This window comes from Cannabis sativa, chromosome 8, assembly GCF_029168945.1.
Source record: "Cannabis sativa cultivar Pink pepper isolate KNU-18-1 chromosome 8, ASM2916894v1, whole genome shotgun sequence".
NCBI lineage: Eukaryota > Viridiplantae > Streptophyta > Magnoliopsida > Rosales > Cannabaceae > Cannabis > Cannabis sativa.
In genome coordinates, this window is record NC_083608.1 from 25,128,173 (window position 1) to 25,143,524 (window position 15,352).

Below are 15,352 nucleotides of genomic sequence, written 5' to 3' on the forward strand. Positions count from 1 at the left end.
CATGTTGGACTCGACACAGTGTACACATGGCACATTTTTATTGGTCCACATAAAAAATTATTTAAAAGAATTAAAAAATCAAAATAAAATAAATTTGAAATTAAAAAAAAAATTATAAATAAAAAAATAATTTTTCTTTTTTTTTTCTTTCTTTTTTTCATTTCTTTTTTTTCTTTATCTTTCTTTTTTTGTTTTTTCTTTTCTTTCTTTTTCTGTCTGGTTCATCTCAACTCTCTCTCTTTCTATCACTCTCTCTGTCTCTCTTAGTCTAGATTTAGGGTTTTCAAAACCCTTGGGCAGCCACCCCGGTAGTTCGCCGACCACCCAAGCCACCTCGACTCCTCTCTCTCTTCCTCTTAGTCCCGATGATCTCGGCAGCCACCACAGGCCACCTCAGTGGTTCTCCGACAACCCCCAGCCACCTCGACGGTTCTCCGACAACCTCCAGCCACCTCGACGGTTCTTCGACAACCCCCAGCCACCTCGACGGCGCCTCTTTCTCCCTCGGTGCTCTCGTAAGTCTTCTCCTCTCCTCATGTCTCTTTATCAAAAAAATTGATTTATTTTTCTAGATCTAGGTGTTTTGTGATTTGGAAGAATACCTAATTTGGTTTAAGAAACTATATTTTGGTGTTTTGTAATTTGCATTTTTTTTTCTTTTTCAGGTGAGTTTTGATGGGTTTTATGTGGTGGTGGTTTTGGTGATGTATTGGTAGTTTTGGTTAGGTGATGATGGTGGTTTCTGGGGAGAGAGAGAGATTTAGGGGGAGAGAGAGAGAGAGAGTTGTAAATGAAGAAACTGAAAAGAAAAAAAAAGGAAAAAGAAACATACGAAAGAAAAAGGAAATGAAAGAAAAAAAAATGAAAAATATTTTTTATTTATAATTATTTTTTTAATTTTAAATTATTTTTTTATTTTTTTTAAATAATTTTTTATGTGGACTAATAAAATTGTGCCACGTGTACACTGTGTCCAGTCCAACATGGCACTTAACATCTAAAATGGACAAAAATGTTAAATTGCTAACAGAACACGAGTATTGGGAGTTTTACCGCCCAAATTTAGGTTTTTTGATTAGGGATTTTTTATGAGGGGTGGTTTTTTTGTGTTACAAGTATGCTTTTAGTTTTCAGCAAAAGTTTTAGCTTTTTTGTGGAATTAAAATGGACTCATGATGTAGCCGTCACATTATTTTTTTTCTCTCTTGTTGCATTTTTAAATTTGTTTCCTTTAGTAGAAAAATGTCTTGGCATCATAATTACCTAAGGCACCACCCCTACTTATTTTTATGTATACAATCCCCGATCCAAACGACATGCAACCCCATCAAAACAGTCGTCGTTCTAGTCATGGAGAATCGGTTTTTCGACCACATGCTGGGATGGATGAAACAACTCAACCCAGAAATCAACGGTGTAGATGGATCCGAGTCCAATCTAGTAACCCCGTCTGACCCGAACTCTAAACGGGTCTTCTTCCAGAATCAATCCCACTACGTGGACCCGAATCCGGGCCACTCATTCCAAGCCATACGCCAGCAGATATTTGCCCAACAAGCTTTCGCCATGGACAATACCACCGCTACGGCTCAGGCCGTCATGAATGGCTTCGACCCGGATATGGTTCCCGTCTATAAAGCTCTAGTCTCTGAGTTCGCCGTCTTTGATAGATCGTTAAGAAAGCCTTCGATGATGTTGAGCATTCACAGCAGATTCTCTTATAGGGCGTGAAGACGGAGGTAGACGTTACTTTCATTTACCGGAAAGATGGCAAAATGATCGAAGACATGTGGTTATTGTATACGAGAACGAATTCGGGTGGTAAGTTGTGGATGTTTTCCGATGACGAAGGTGGTGGCGGATTAAACGGAGGCCATTTTTACAGTGTAAGCTGTATTGTTTTTATGGTAATTTTATTAATTATATTTATTACTTTTATTTCTTTTATGGTAATTATAATTATAGCATATTTAAAATTTTCTATTTATAAGCATATTTACAATTAGTTTTTAATTGTCAGATTATTAGTTTTATTTTTCCATTTATTTAGTCTTTTAATGTGATAAAAGTCAATTTATTAAGATTAATTTATTTTCTTATTTTTCAAATAGTAATTATATTTTCTTTATTTACGACGTTTTTCCTATGTTTGTTTTTGACTTTCTTTCAAATTAAAGAGTATAATTACTTTTTTGTAATTTAATAGCTTTTATAATATATTAGGTTTTACTAGGCTAATTTTACTTAATAGGTTTTTGACTTTTATCTTTAATGATATATTTAATTTAAGAATTTGATTGCATTTTAATGGTTGAGCCAATTTTATCTCGTGATTGATTTCAATTTTATTTTCAATATCTTAATTGATCTTGATTATTATATATGATACTTTTTTAGGAAAAGATTTACGAAACTCATTAAATTACATTAAATGAAATTTAGTTTTACATTATCATGACTTAATTTTTTCTTACCATTTATAATTCAGTGTAATATTTTAGATCTTCTTACTAGTATTTTTTACTTAAAATGTATGATTTTGTTTTTCATGAAGCTATTAATGATTTAATTTTATTGTTTTATTGTATTTAAGGTTAGTGAATTTTTTGGTCATTAATTTATTAATTATATTTTCTTCTTTTAAATCCTTATTTATGATCTTTATTATTTTAATTATTTACTTTCTCATTTCTTTTATTTACATTACAGTAAGTTTTTTTATCATTAATTTATTAATTATTTTTATCTGTTAAGTCTTTAATTACAATTTATGTAATTGCTTGAGTGGTGGCTTTTTTGTATTGACCTTTAAATATGATCTAGATTATTTATGATTTTTTATTATCTTAGTTACATGATTTTCTTTCCTTTTATTTACATTACAGAAAGTTCTCTATTGTAGTTGCTCTTTTTATGAGTCAAATTGTCTTTATTAATTTAAAGGTATTGGAATTATCAATATTGTTATTTTAATTATGACTAATATGGTTTTTTAGTTTTTATGGCACGTGTTTTTTGGTTTTGTAAGGCAATGTATCTAGTTTTGTAAATGGTTTGTTTTTATTGATTTTGTAAGGCCAATGTGGCTAGTTTTTTTGTATGGCCAATGTGGCTAGTTTTCTTTGTACGGCCAATGTGGTTAGTTTTGGTTTTGTTAAGGCCAGTATGGCTATTTTAGTTTTATAAGGCTAGTATGGCTAGTTTTTGGTTTTGTAAGGCCAGTATGGCTAGTTTTAATTTTGTAAGGTCAGTATGACTATTTTTAATTTTGTAAGGCTAACATGACTAGTTTTGGTTTTGTAAAGTTATTATATGGCTAGTTTAATTTTGTAAGGTCAGTTTGGTCTAATAATAACACATCAAATGTAGTGTAATCACCATCAGGAATGGAGATGAAAATAGATAAGTATCTACGTCAGAGAATTCTATGTGACTATTTATATAAAATTTCATATTTTATTTTATTTTATTTATAAGGGAAATTTCATTTTTTTTATTAAATATTTATTATGTATTAATTAATTTCTCTCTATTTTGCAGGTGTTTTACTAGTGGTTCGGAAGTGACAACTCTCAGTTTTGAGGTTTTCTTTTTTGATATTATGGTTTTATTGTCTAGCTCTCCTAGGGTATCTCTGCATGCTCTTAGGATAGACAATGAACTATTATAGATGGAAGAAAATCCTCCTCTGGTTGCGTAACTTTGTTACCTTTGTTATTTTAACCTGTATCGGTTACCCTACAAAAAAAAAAAAAAGTTTTGGAGGTTTTGCCGCCATTTACCCAAACATAATTTAAAACTTTATAATTCAACATACATAATAAATATTAGTTTAGTCCAACCTAATTCTCATGATCTCATAATAAATTTCGCTAAAAATAAAATTTATTTAATACGCATTGATAATTTTATTTGCGTTTAGGTAGATAAGAATTAATATTATTTAAAGAAAAAAATAACTATTACCCCTATTTAAAGAAGAGATATTGGCGGCTAAACTACCTGAACTTTACGGTTTGTAACACTTAACCACAAAAACCTAATTTTTGGCGGCTAAACTACCTAACCCTTGGTTTCGTTTTGCTCTGCACACCTTCGTCCAAAAATCACAGTGAAGTGCCACGGTGTACACACTTTTACACGTGGCAAATTTTTAGTGGTCCACGTAATATTAGTTTTAAAAAATAATTATAAATATTTAAAAAAAATATAAAAATCAGAATATTTTTTTTTTTTACTTTTTTTAATTTAAAAAAAATATTTTTTTTTTCTTTTTCTTCTTCTTCTTCTTCTTCTTCTTCTTCTTCTTCTGCAGAAACCCTCCCAGCAGAAGAAGAGGGCAAAACGAAGGGTTCGGGATCCGGTGGTGAGACGAGAGAGAGAAAGAGGGCTGGGAGGGTTCGGGATCCGGTGGTGAGACGGTGCTTCCTTCGGGATCCGTTGGTATAGACATATTTGGTCAACCTTTACTTCGTCCTCTTCCACCACCACCACTTGGATTAGATTTGAATATGCCTCGTATGCCTTCTGTTGCCCATGTTTTTGCCCAATATACGTGGAACAGCCAGACAGGGACACGTGGATCAAGCAAATTATGATTCAAAATATTTGCTAAGTCTTTATGCCATAAGGCTGCGTCCGGGACAGAGCTCCCGGAGAAGGCATATGGAACCCCATATGCTCCCGGAAGCTGGAGTAACTCTAAGGCATCTCCGCGGGGTGTCAGGTTTCTCCTGAGCAATCAAGTCGCGTTTAATGCCGCATGGGAGGAAGCGTGTTGGGACTGCTACACGCAATATAGTCTGACGGCACAACCTCCAACCAGCAGCTACAAAGTAATGATCATTTAAGTCTAGCGACGGCTACACTGTGAAGAGTCACATCAGTCAAAAGACAATAAGGACATTCCACATAAAAGCCCTACAGCACCTAGGGATTTGACCATGCATTACTCATGGTATATTCATTGGGAATGCCTAACTTTATGGATACTTACAGATACATTTGTACAGTAGTTCTGGGGATCACCCCACCAAAAACACTATAAATACCCCATCAAAGCTCATTAAATGGGGTCGAGAATCTTGGGCTGCATAAGAGCAAGAAGAGTAAATACTCACCAAGAACATTCTCTGTATTTATAAGAGTGAAACACTCACTAAATACATTCGCTGTATTAAATACATCCATAAATAACAAAGACTCGTGGACTAAGGCTCATTAACGCCCCAACCACGTAAAAATCCTTCTCTAAATTTCTTACAACTCTATAAACTTATAATATTTTATTAGTTGCCGAAAACCTCGGTCAACACCTTCAAACACAATTCAATATCCACCTCAAAACAGTGGACTACCCGTAGCTCAACAAAGACCCCCAGGTATGCAAATGATGCAACGACCACCAATGCCACACTCAATGCCTCCACCAATGTCTTTACCACCTCCTCCTGGTTCTCAGTACAACTGACCCTTCGTTTTGCCCTCTTCTTCTGCTAGGAGGGTTTCTGCAGAAAAAGAAGAAGAAAGAAGAAAGAAGAAAGAAGAAAGAAGAAGAAAAAAAAAAAGTATTTTTTTAATTTTTTAAATTAAAAAAAAAGTAAAAAAAGAAAAAAAAATCTTATTTTTTAATTTTTTTAAATATTTATAATTATTTTTTAAAACTAATATTACGTGGACCACTAAAAATTTGCCACATGTACAAGTGTGTACACATGGACAGTCCACCGTGGCACTTAATTGTGATTTTTAGACGTGCAGAGCAAAGCGGAACCAAGGTTTAAGTAGTTTAGCCGCCAAAAATTCGGTTTTTGTGATTAAGTGTTACAAACCGTAAAGTTCAAGTGGTTTAGCCGTCAATATCCCTTTAAACAATAACTATTTGTGTTTAGGGGTAATATTTTAATATTTTGTCTATATAGTTATTCTTATATAATACTTTATGCAACTTTTTCTTAAGACACATCATAAAAATAAATTTTTTATTTAGTTATTTAATTTATCTATTATATTTGACATAAAATTTGATTAGAGAAATTACCTCATATACTGTTTTTGAATTTTTTTTTAAAAAAAAAATTTATGATTTGGGTTTCTAAGGTGGTTTCTTCAGTGATTTCTATGTGGGTTGCTATACGATTTTGATTGTGATTTAGGTTGCTCTGTTAGTTGCAATAAGGATTTTTATGTAAAATTATGTAAAAATGCAAAAATGCAAAAAAAAAAGAAATTATTTTGAAGTGTAAAAATGAAAAAGCTCGAATTGATTATACTTATATACTTATTTTGATTTATTGGAAACTAAAAAACAAAAATAAAAATATGTAAATACTATTTTTTTAATAATTATGTTTTATTATAAAATTTATGTTTAATTAGAAAATATTATGAATATTCACTCTTTTTTGCATTTTATTTTTTCTGTGATCTTTTTTTTTACAAGGAAATAAAGACATAATTAAAAAAATCGTTTATTTAAATAAATAATAGTAAATTATTTTCATAAAGTTTCCTTTTTTAAGTAAGAAACTTATGTTTTAGTGGCAATAAATTAATTATGAAAAGAAAAGCTGGAGAAAAAAAATCATATTTCAACGGAAGAATATTATTTATGTATGTTAAAAAAATAGGGAAATTTACACCCACTATTGATTTTTCCCATTTTATTACATTTATACTGTGCCACGCTGGAAACAACATTTGTACTGTTTTTTTTTTTGGCAGTTTACTGCCTTGAAACTTTAGCCGTGTAAGGGGCTGGTCATTGCCACTTGTCACGATAGGGTTTTGCCACGTTTTTTTTTTTTTTAAAAAAAATTTAATTGTTTGATTTGACGGTTATGTGTTCTGATCAAAAAAGTATTGTATTTATGTATTTTTCTTTTATTTTTTTTTTATTATTTTCGAATCTAAATTTTGTAATTGGTAATCTCTCTCACCTCAACTGTTCATCTTCTTCCCCATTTTCAGTTTGCTTAGACGGTTGTAATAGTGGGTGGTTTTTTTATTTTAAAAAATTTCAAATCCCATCCCACTATCTTAAACTTCCCTCTCATTTTCCCTCCCATTTTTATTATTTTTGTCTATAAATACCTTCATAGTTGTTGATAATGGCCGTTACTCGTTCATCACGATCTCCGGCCAAAGTTACAAAACCCACAAAACAATCGCAGAAAACCAGACCAAAATCAAAAATGGGTAAAAAAAATCTGAAAGAGAGCCCTCCTAGCCCCACTTCCCCTTCTGTTAAAAGAAAAACCATTGCTGGACCTTCGAAGAACACTCGAGGAAAAAGACCTCGAACTGTTGTTGAAAATTCAGACTCAGATTTTGAGTTGGATTCTGAATTTCTTAAGTCGCCTGTTTCTGTTAAGGTATTTTACTATTTATCTGTTGTTGTTTTTGAGGTTTTTTGTTTTTTTTGTTAAATTCGATTTTTGAAGCTCATATATCTGGGTATTTGTTTGTTTTTGTCTCTGTATTTGTAATGGTTTTATATATTTTGTTTGATTTATTTATGTGTTTTTGTTAATTTTTTATTTGTTGTTTTGTTGGTGTTGTTTTGTTTAATTTTAGGGCAAGGGTAAATCCCCTGTAAAGGTGTTGCCATCATCAGGTGTGGCTGAGGAAATTCCTGTTAATAGGATTGTTGAGGTTTGTCATGTTATGCATTCTGTTCCATGTTTTTTTTATTGTTTTTTTGTTGTTGTTATTTTCGTAGTGTTTTATGGTGTTTTATCAGTGTTTTTATTGTTCTGTTTTTTAGGATTGGGAATGCAAGTACACCCGATCTCAATTCTATCATTCTAGAGTAGTAACATCTGGGTATTACTCTGTACTTGGTGACATTAAGAGAATTTTAACTGAAAGCGAATTGGAAATTTTTTCAAAATCTGTGTTTGGTTATTTTCTTCGGATTCCAGAGTACATAATTCATTACCAATTGCTTCATTGTTTGCTGTTGAGGGAGGTTCAGCAGCCTAATGGGTTGGAGTTTTGGGTTTGTGTCCAAGGGAAATACCTTAGGTTTAGTATCGAAGAGTTTGCGTTGGTCACGGGGTTAGATTGTCATGTTGATTCTGATTTTTATCAGTTTAAGCAAGTTGATAATGAATTGATCAAACATTGTTTTAATGGGTACAAAAAAATTACCAAGGGTGCTATTCAGACTGCTTTTATTGCTGACAATCTTAAGGATAACGACGATCTTGCAGTCAAGTTGGCTGTATTGTATTTTGTGCAGTGTTATTTGTTAGGTGGTCCCCCGGGTAAAGTTGTTTCGTCTGAGGAAATAGATGTTGTCGATAGTGGTCGATATAATGAATTTGGGTGGGGCAAGCATTGTTTTGATATCACTATGCATTCTTTGAAGGGTAAGATAGATTCTGGTTATAAGAGGGTAGTTCGTAGTGACGAGGATGGTGGGTATTACAGGTTATTGGGTTTTCCTTTGGCTATTCAATTTTGGTTTTTCGAGTGTTGCCCGTATGTTATTGGGAAACTGTCCTTGTACTCAAATGCTGGCATTCCAAGGATTTTGAATTGGCCTAAATTACCCAAGGACAAGGAGGGTATGGTGAAAATGGATTTCATAAACACCCTCATTTTCGATCGGTCTTTGAAAGAGGTAATCCTGTTGTTTTTTATTATTTTTCCACTGTTGTTTTAATGTTGTTTTTGTATACATTATTTATACTTTATGTTTTTATTGTTGTTGTTATTTTATAATTTCAGTTTCATGTGCATATTTTTTTTTGTTGGTTTTTGTTGTTTCAGTTAAAATTAAGAAACATCACTCCAACTTCCGTTGAGAGATTGAGTTTGAGCCTCAATGATTTTTTCTCTGGTGAGACTACTCCCGAGGCTGTGAAATTCAAAATTAAAGGTGGTTCCAAGCCTGCTGGTCAACCTGGCTTGATGGGTTCTTCTTCAGCAACTGCTCATGAGAATGTCTCCCGAGTTGAGTTTGAGGAATTTAAAAAGTGTTTATCTATTGTTGTCAGCCAGCAAGGGATTCTTATGAAATCTGTTGCTGAGATGAACAAGAAGCTGGACATTCTTATTGAGGTGTTTTTTTTTAATTGTCTTTACTTTTTCTGTTATTTTTTTAGTAGTGTTTATATGTTGTTTTATACAGTTAATTAATTTTTTATTTTTTTTTTGTTCTCAGTCATCCCAAGGTGGTCTCACTCACAATGGATCTCAGTCTGAAGATGCTCTTCGTACTTCAGAAAATGAGGATGATGAAGATTCCACTTCGGAGGAAGACGAGGATGATAAATTCGACGATGACAAAGGAGATGATCATCATGACGATGAAACTGATGATGATGATGATGATCTGGGTGGAGATGGTGTTGGTGCTGGTCAGGATGAGGCTCACACGAGCGATGTTCGTAACGATGAGGGTGTTGTTGTCCCCGAGGTTGTTTCGAGGGATGATGATACCGGCAAGGTGGATGATGCCAAGAATTCTGACCCTGTGGAACCTATTGCAGAGATCAAACAGGTGTATTTCTTGTTTGGACATCATTTTTGTTTGTGCTTTTTTGTGTGTATTTCTGTGTTTTGTGTTTGTTTTAATAGTTTTTTACTCTTTTTTTGTAATCAGCCTGAACAGTCTCAAGGTGGGGAGGAGAACATTGATGTTGATGCAACAATTGCATCTGCTGTTAAAGCTGTGGAGAATTTGGTTTGTGTTTATGTTTTTTTTTTTTTTGTAATTTGTATTTATATGGTATTCTATTGTTGTTTTTATGGTGTTTTTATTGTACTGTTTGAAATTTAAAAAAAATCTTTTTTTTTTATCCTATCTCTTTTTTAGATTGGTTCCTCAACTCATGCCCCTGCTCCTGTTGAGACTTATAAGAAGACTGATCTTGAAATGGTTGTTTTTCAAGAGACTCCTATTTTACGTCCTCAAAAGAGGGATCGGAAGAAAGGAGCTGTTTTGAAATCCCCATTCATTGAGCTTGCTTCTGGTGCATCTAAATCAGGTTCATCCTCAGTTTCTCCTGATGATTCTGTGTATAAGGTCGTTAAATATGTGCGTGGTTTGTGCCCGTTGGACAACAAGATTGGTGAACCTGTCGATCCGCAATTGGAAGTTGAGTTTGTCAAGTGGGTTGATACAGGTCTTAGAAAGCATAAATCTAAGTAAGTATTTTTGTAGGTGTTTTCAGTTGTATATCTGTTATCGTTTTCCATTTATTTTTTATTTTTTCATTTGTGTTTTGATATTTTTTTATTTGTTTTTTTTAGCACAACAACTAATGTGTATTGTAAGGGTAAGGACACTATATTTCCGCCATTTCGTTTTGGTGTTGAGGACATCAGCAACAAGATGTGGTTTCACAACCTTGCCTACCCTAATTGTTTCATTACCAATTCTGTAAGTTTTTATTTTATTATTATTATTGTTTTACATATTGTTTTTTTATTTATTTTTTTTAATGTTTTTAAGTGTTGTTCTGTTAGTTTTTTATAAGTTTGAATGTTTTTTTACTTACTTTTTTTTATCTTTTTGTTCAGCACATTGACATCATTTTCTATTATCTTCGTAAGAAAATAATGTACTCAGCCGAGCCGAAAATCAAAGTCACCACAACTGATTGCCTCTTTTGTTCTAGCATAACAACTTTGTATGAGAGGTTTGTTGAGAAAAACAACGATATATCGGTGTTGTCTCTTTCTCACAATGTGGCCCAGTACATTCAAGGTGGTAAGATATTATGTGCCACTCCTTGGCATTTGGTTGATCATGTTGTTATGCCTATCAATGTAAAATTACAGGATCATTGGATTTGTGGTCGTCTTAACATAGTTGACAGGCGCATATATCTGTACAATTCATTGCGTTCTGGGAGGTATATGACTGCTGCCAAAGAGGCTTGCAAGCCTTTCTCTGTTATTTTACCATATTACTTCTCTATGTTAGACTTCAAAGGCCTTCGCAACGAAGCTAAGTTTAGCACTATGGAACCGTTCCCTATTGTTGCTGTTGATGGTTTACCCGAGCAGGTCACAGCGTAAGTTTTATGTTTAGTGTTCAATGTTTTTCACTGGTTGTTTGTATTTTTATTTTTTTGTTATTGACTTTGTTTTTTATCAGTGTTCTCATAGTGTCTTTTTTTGTGTTTTCTTGTTTTTTTTTCCAGTGATTGTGGTGTTTTTGTTGCATCATTTGTTGAGTATTTCATTGATGGCAAACCCATCCCATCCTCTGATTTTGATGTGGAAATTCACCGCGATCGTTTGGCTGCGTTATTTTATCAATATGGGATGAAGAAGCAAACTGAGAACATTGAAAGTGAATCCGAGGCCCCTCCCAACCTTCCCAAGAAGTGATTTGTTTTTTCAATCTGACTGTCATTGTTCTTATAGTTTTTTAATGTTGTTTTAATGTTTTTCATGTTGTTTTTCGTAAACAAACATTGGTGTTCTGTTGTTTTTCCTTACGTTTTGTGTGGACAATATGTAATCTTTTATTTTTGTATGTTTTTTCTTATTATTTTTATGTACAAACAAGTTGGTATGTTAAAGTTGTTTGTTTTTTCATTTCACATCCCTTCTTTTTTTGTTTTTTTTTTCTTATAGTTTCTCTGTTTTTTTGAATCCAAATATTCATTTCAGTATTAAAAACACAAACTGTTTCAATAACAAACTTCATATATATATATATATTCAATTTAGTATCCAACATCTTTTAATATCCAATCTAAAGTATCAACAATTCCCAATGTAATCAATGTTTTTCAAATAAAAACTGTATTCCCTGTGTATTTCAGAAATTTAAATTCCTCAATATCTAATTCTCAAAACGTATGTGTAGTTTTCTTTTGTTTTTCCACTGTTGTTCTGTTGTTGTTTTTATTCCCTTCTACGTCTTCTGCTGCAGGTTCTTTTGTTATGCCCCAGTTCACCACATTTGCTGCACTTGTTGTGTTGATCCTTTTCCCATCCAGCCTTCCTTCTTAATGTTTTTGGTCTTTCTGATTTTACTCTTTCATGTGGAGGCAAGACTATAATATTTTTCACTTCTTTCGGTACCTCCCATTCACTTTGGTGTCCTATTGGGTAAACTGTCCCTGAATAAGTTGCCAGCCAATTTTTTTTTGTATAGTAATCTGAACAGTAGGTGTACGGGTCCATGTTCATCTCCCTCATCACGGCCACTGCGTGCCCGCATGGCATTTCATCTATTTGGAACATGTTGCACGTGCATGTTCTTTTTTCTAGGTCTACTTCCCACGATTCTTTCATTCTTGTTACCTCAAACAAGTAATCTGTTGTTGCTGTAACCTGTTTTAAATTTTATTGAAAAAAAAAAATCAAACATAGCTGTAATTCCTACAACAACAATACAAAACTATTAAAACAACACTACAACAACACTACAACACTACAAAAAAAAGAAGCATAATTAATATTTTACCTCCAGATTCAATGAGTATGTGTAATTTTTCAACAGTATGTCTTCTCCAGTTGGTGATAGCTTAGTGAAGGTGTTGTGTGCTTTTGTCCTATTAGTATGCGTCCATTGTTGCACCAATGCTCTCAAGCATTCTAGCAGCGTTGTAATTGGTAGCTCCCTTGCTGCCAAATTTGCAGCGTTCAGTGATTCTGATATGTTTGAGGTCATTGTGGAATACCTCTTGTTTTGGCTATGAATTCTTGACCACTTTTCATACCCGATTTTTTTGAGGTAAGGTCTTATGCGTTTGTCCAATCCATCCAATTCAGCCATGTGGAACTCGAATTGCTTTTCTGTGTAGGCTTTCACTGCTCCAAAGAATGGCAGATTGTATTTGGCAGCATGTTGTTTGAAGCTTGTTTTAAGGTTGCTCAAAATGTGGTAACCGCAGTAACTGTGTGCAATTTCTGGATAGATTTCTCTACATTTGCTTTGATGAGGCTTTCATTTCTGTCTGAAATTAGGCATTGGTGTTCCCGTACCCCATACGCTTCTTTAAATTTTTTGAAGAACCATTTCCAAGATTGGTCATTCTCAGAATCTGCAACACAAAACGCTAGTGGAAAAATATGACTCCGTCGCATCTTGTGTGCATGCGCACAACAAAGTTCCCCCATAAGCTGCTTTGAGGAACGTTCCGTCCACAACAACTATCGGTCTGCATGCTCCCCACCCTTTTATGGATGCATCCAACGCCATGAAAACAAAGAGCAAGCTGTTGTCTTCTGCCGTTTTCAGATCGACAAATGATCCAGGGTTTGTTTTTTCCACCATGTGTAAGAAACTCGGTATTAGGCTGTACGAGTCACTAGCATTACCTCTCAAGTCGTTTACTGCATGTTCCTTACTTCTCCAAGCTTTCATATAGTTCATTTTGATGCCAAATCTGTATTTCAACTCCCCTTTTATGTCCATCGCTGTTGCCTTGGTCATTATGTTCAAGAACTTCGGTTTTATGCATTCCCCTATCAGTTTCGATGTTGCTTGCCTTTGGTCTTCATGCCTAATATTTATGGGGCATGTGCGCATATTTGAGAACCTATTGAAACAAAAAAAACAACAAAAACAACATTAAAAAACTATTAAAACAAACCTGTTGCAGATACCAAACATGTGTATTTCAGTACAAATTGTGAAAACAGGGCATTTGTTAAGGCTGACAACAAAAACAACATTAAAAAACTATTAAAAACCAACCTCCTGATTATGAATGTGTTTGTTGGCCCATTTCTCGATGCTCTTAGTGACCAATTGCAGCTTTCGTAAACACATTTCAGACTGTACTCTTGAGAGCAGGACTTCCACACTTTGTACTGAAAGTTGTTTTTGATTGCGTAGTAGCTGAGGACATTTTTTAGAGTTTCTTTGTCTTTGTATGCCTGTCCTTTTTCCACTTCGGGGTGTTGCTTGTCTGTTATTAACTTTGCATTGTTGATGTCGATTTCTGGATCCAGTTTTTTACTGGTGTTTTCAAGTTGTTCTACCATTTCTTCAGCAACCAGATTTGCATAGTCAATTATGTCGAATTTGTCCTCCTCATCTTCTATTGTTTCTGACTTTTCCCCTTCTTCTGTTTGATGTCCCGTTGTGTATGATTCTGTTGTTGTTATGTTGTTTTCAAGCGTTGTTGTGTTGTTTTCGATCATTGCCACATTATATTCATTCGGTGTTGTTGTGGATATCGAATTTGGTGTTGCAGCAGGTGTTGTGTTGTTGTTTTGCTGGTTGACACATAGTGGATATGTCGTGAAATATGTTTCCTTCATTTTCAATTCCAAGTAAAAGTAGAGGCTTCGATCGTTGCATATTTTGATCGGTGGTATTCCTTCTTTAGCTTGGTACTGTATTTGTAGTGTTGTTCTGGTGTTTTCGCACCCCAATGAAGTAAGCAGTATTTGCAGTAGCTCTTCGTACTTGCATTTTGTTGGTATGAATTCTCCACTAGCCACATAGTTCACATAATTGTGATCTTCATTCCATTGTCCATTGCTCTTGATGAGTACTGGTAGACGTTCCATTACCTGTCATTCCAGGGTCTTATTTAATGTTAAAACAATAGTACAACAACAATAAAACAATAGCAAAACAACAAAAAAAAAAATCAACAAAAAAAATAAAACAACAACAATACAACAACACAAAAACAACCAAACAAAAATACCCATAATTTTTTTTTTTAGTTTTTATTATTATATTTGTCTGATACATATATGTATGAATGTTGTTGTATTACTAACCGCAAAACAACATTAGAACAACCCTATTGTTGTGTTTGAATAATTGTACTAATTTATCAATTTTTTTTTCGAAATCATTTTGTGTTACAAACGTCAAATTAACAATAGAACAACCCTCATTTATGTTTTTGCATCACAAATTAAAGAATATCACATTTGTGTTTTCGTTTTTTTGTTTAAAACTTCAGATCTAAATCTTGTTTTTTTTTTATTTTTTATTTTTTTTTGGTTTCTTAAGAATTAAATTATTTTTTGGGTTTTGTTGTGTTTACCTTTGTTATTTTGGGGGGACAGTTTTCTGTACGTCTTGTTCTTCAATTCTGATTCCTTTTCAAAAAACTCTTCGCCGGATTTAATAGTTTTTTCTTGGTGATTTCCGTCTCCGGTGTCTCCCCAAACACGAACAAGGTTGTTTCCCGTGTGTTTTACTGTTCACAGTATAAATGAAATGATGTTGGGCTTGGGCAGTACAAAAGTAATGAAATTGGGCTGGGGCAGTAAAAATGTTGTTTTTGCCGTGTCCCAGTATAATTGTAAAGTTTTGGTCCAAAAGCAGTATTTTTGTAAAATTCCCAAAAAATATGGGATTTTTTCATTTTTACACTTTAAAACACTTTATTTTGTAGTTTTATGGAATTCTACA

General features: G+C 33.5%; 1 protein-coding gene across 1 annotated transcript; it reads right to left on the reverse strand.

The window, feature by feature from the left end:
• Positions 1-11,868: 11,868 nt before the first annotated feature.
• LOC133030506 (uncharacterized) lies at positions 11,869-14,490 on the reverse strand. Its single transcript, XM_061103271.1, has 5 exons — positions 13,670-14,490; positions 13,566-13,628; positions 13,074-13,511; positions 12,434-12,893; positions 11,869-12,300 (listed from the first exon to the last, which is right to left on the reverse strand). The coding sequence occupies exons 1-5, from the start codon at positions 14,488-14,490 to the stop codon at positions 11,869-11,871; spliced, it is 2,214 nt and encodes a 737-aa protein (XP_060959254.1).
• Between the last annotated feature and the right edge of the window lie 862 nt (positions 14,491-15,352).

Coding starts and splice junctions, on each gene's coding strand:
- LOC133030506 (XM_061103271.1), bottom strand. CDS start 14,490: ATGGAACGTCTACCAGTACTCATCAAGAGCAATGGACAATGGAATGAA. Junction 13,629..13,669: donor AACACATTCATAATCAGGAG/GTTGGTTTTTAA, acceptor TTTTGTTGTCAG/CCTTAACAAATGCCCTGTTT. Junction 12,894..13,073: donor GCTTATGGGGGAACTTTGTT/GTGCGCATGCAC, acceptor AAGCAAATGTAG/AGAAATCTATCCAGAAATTG.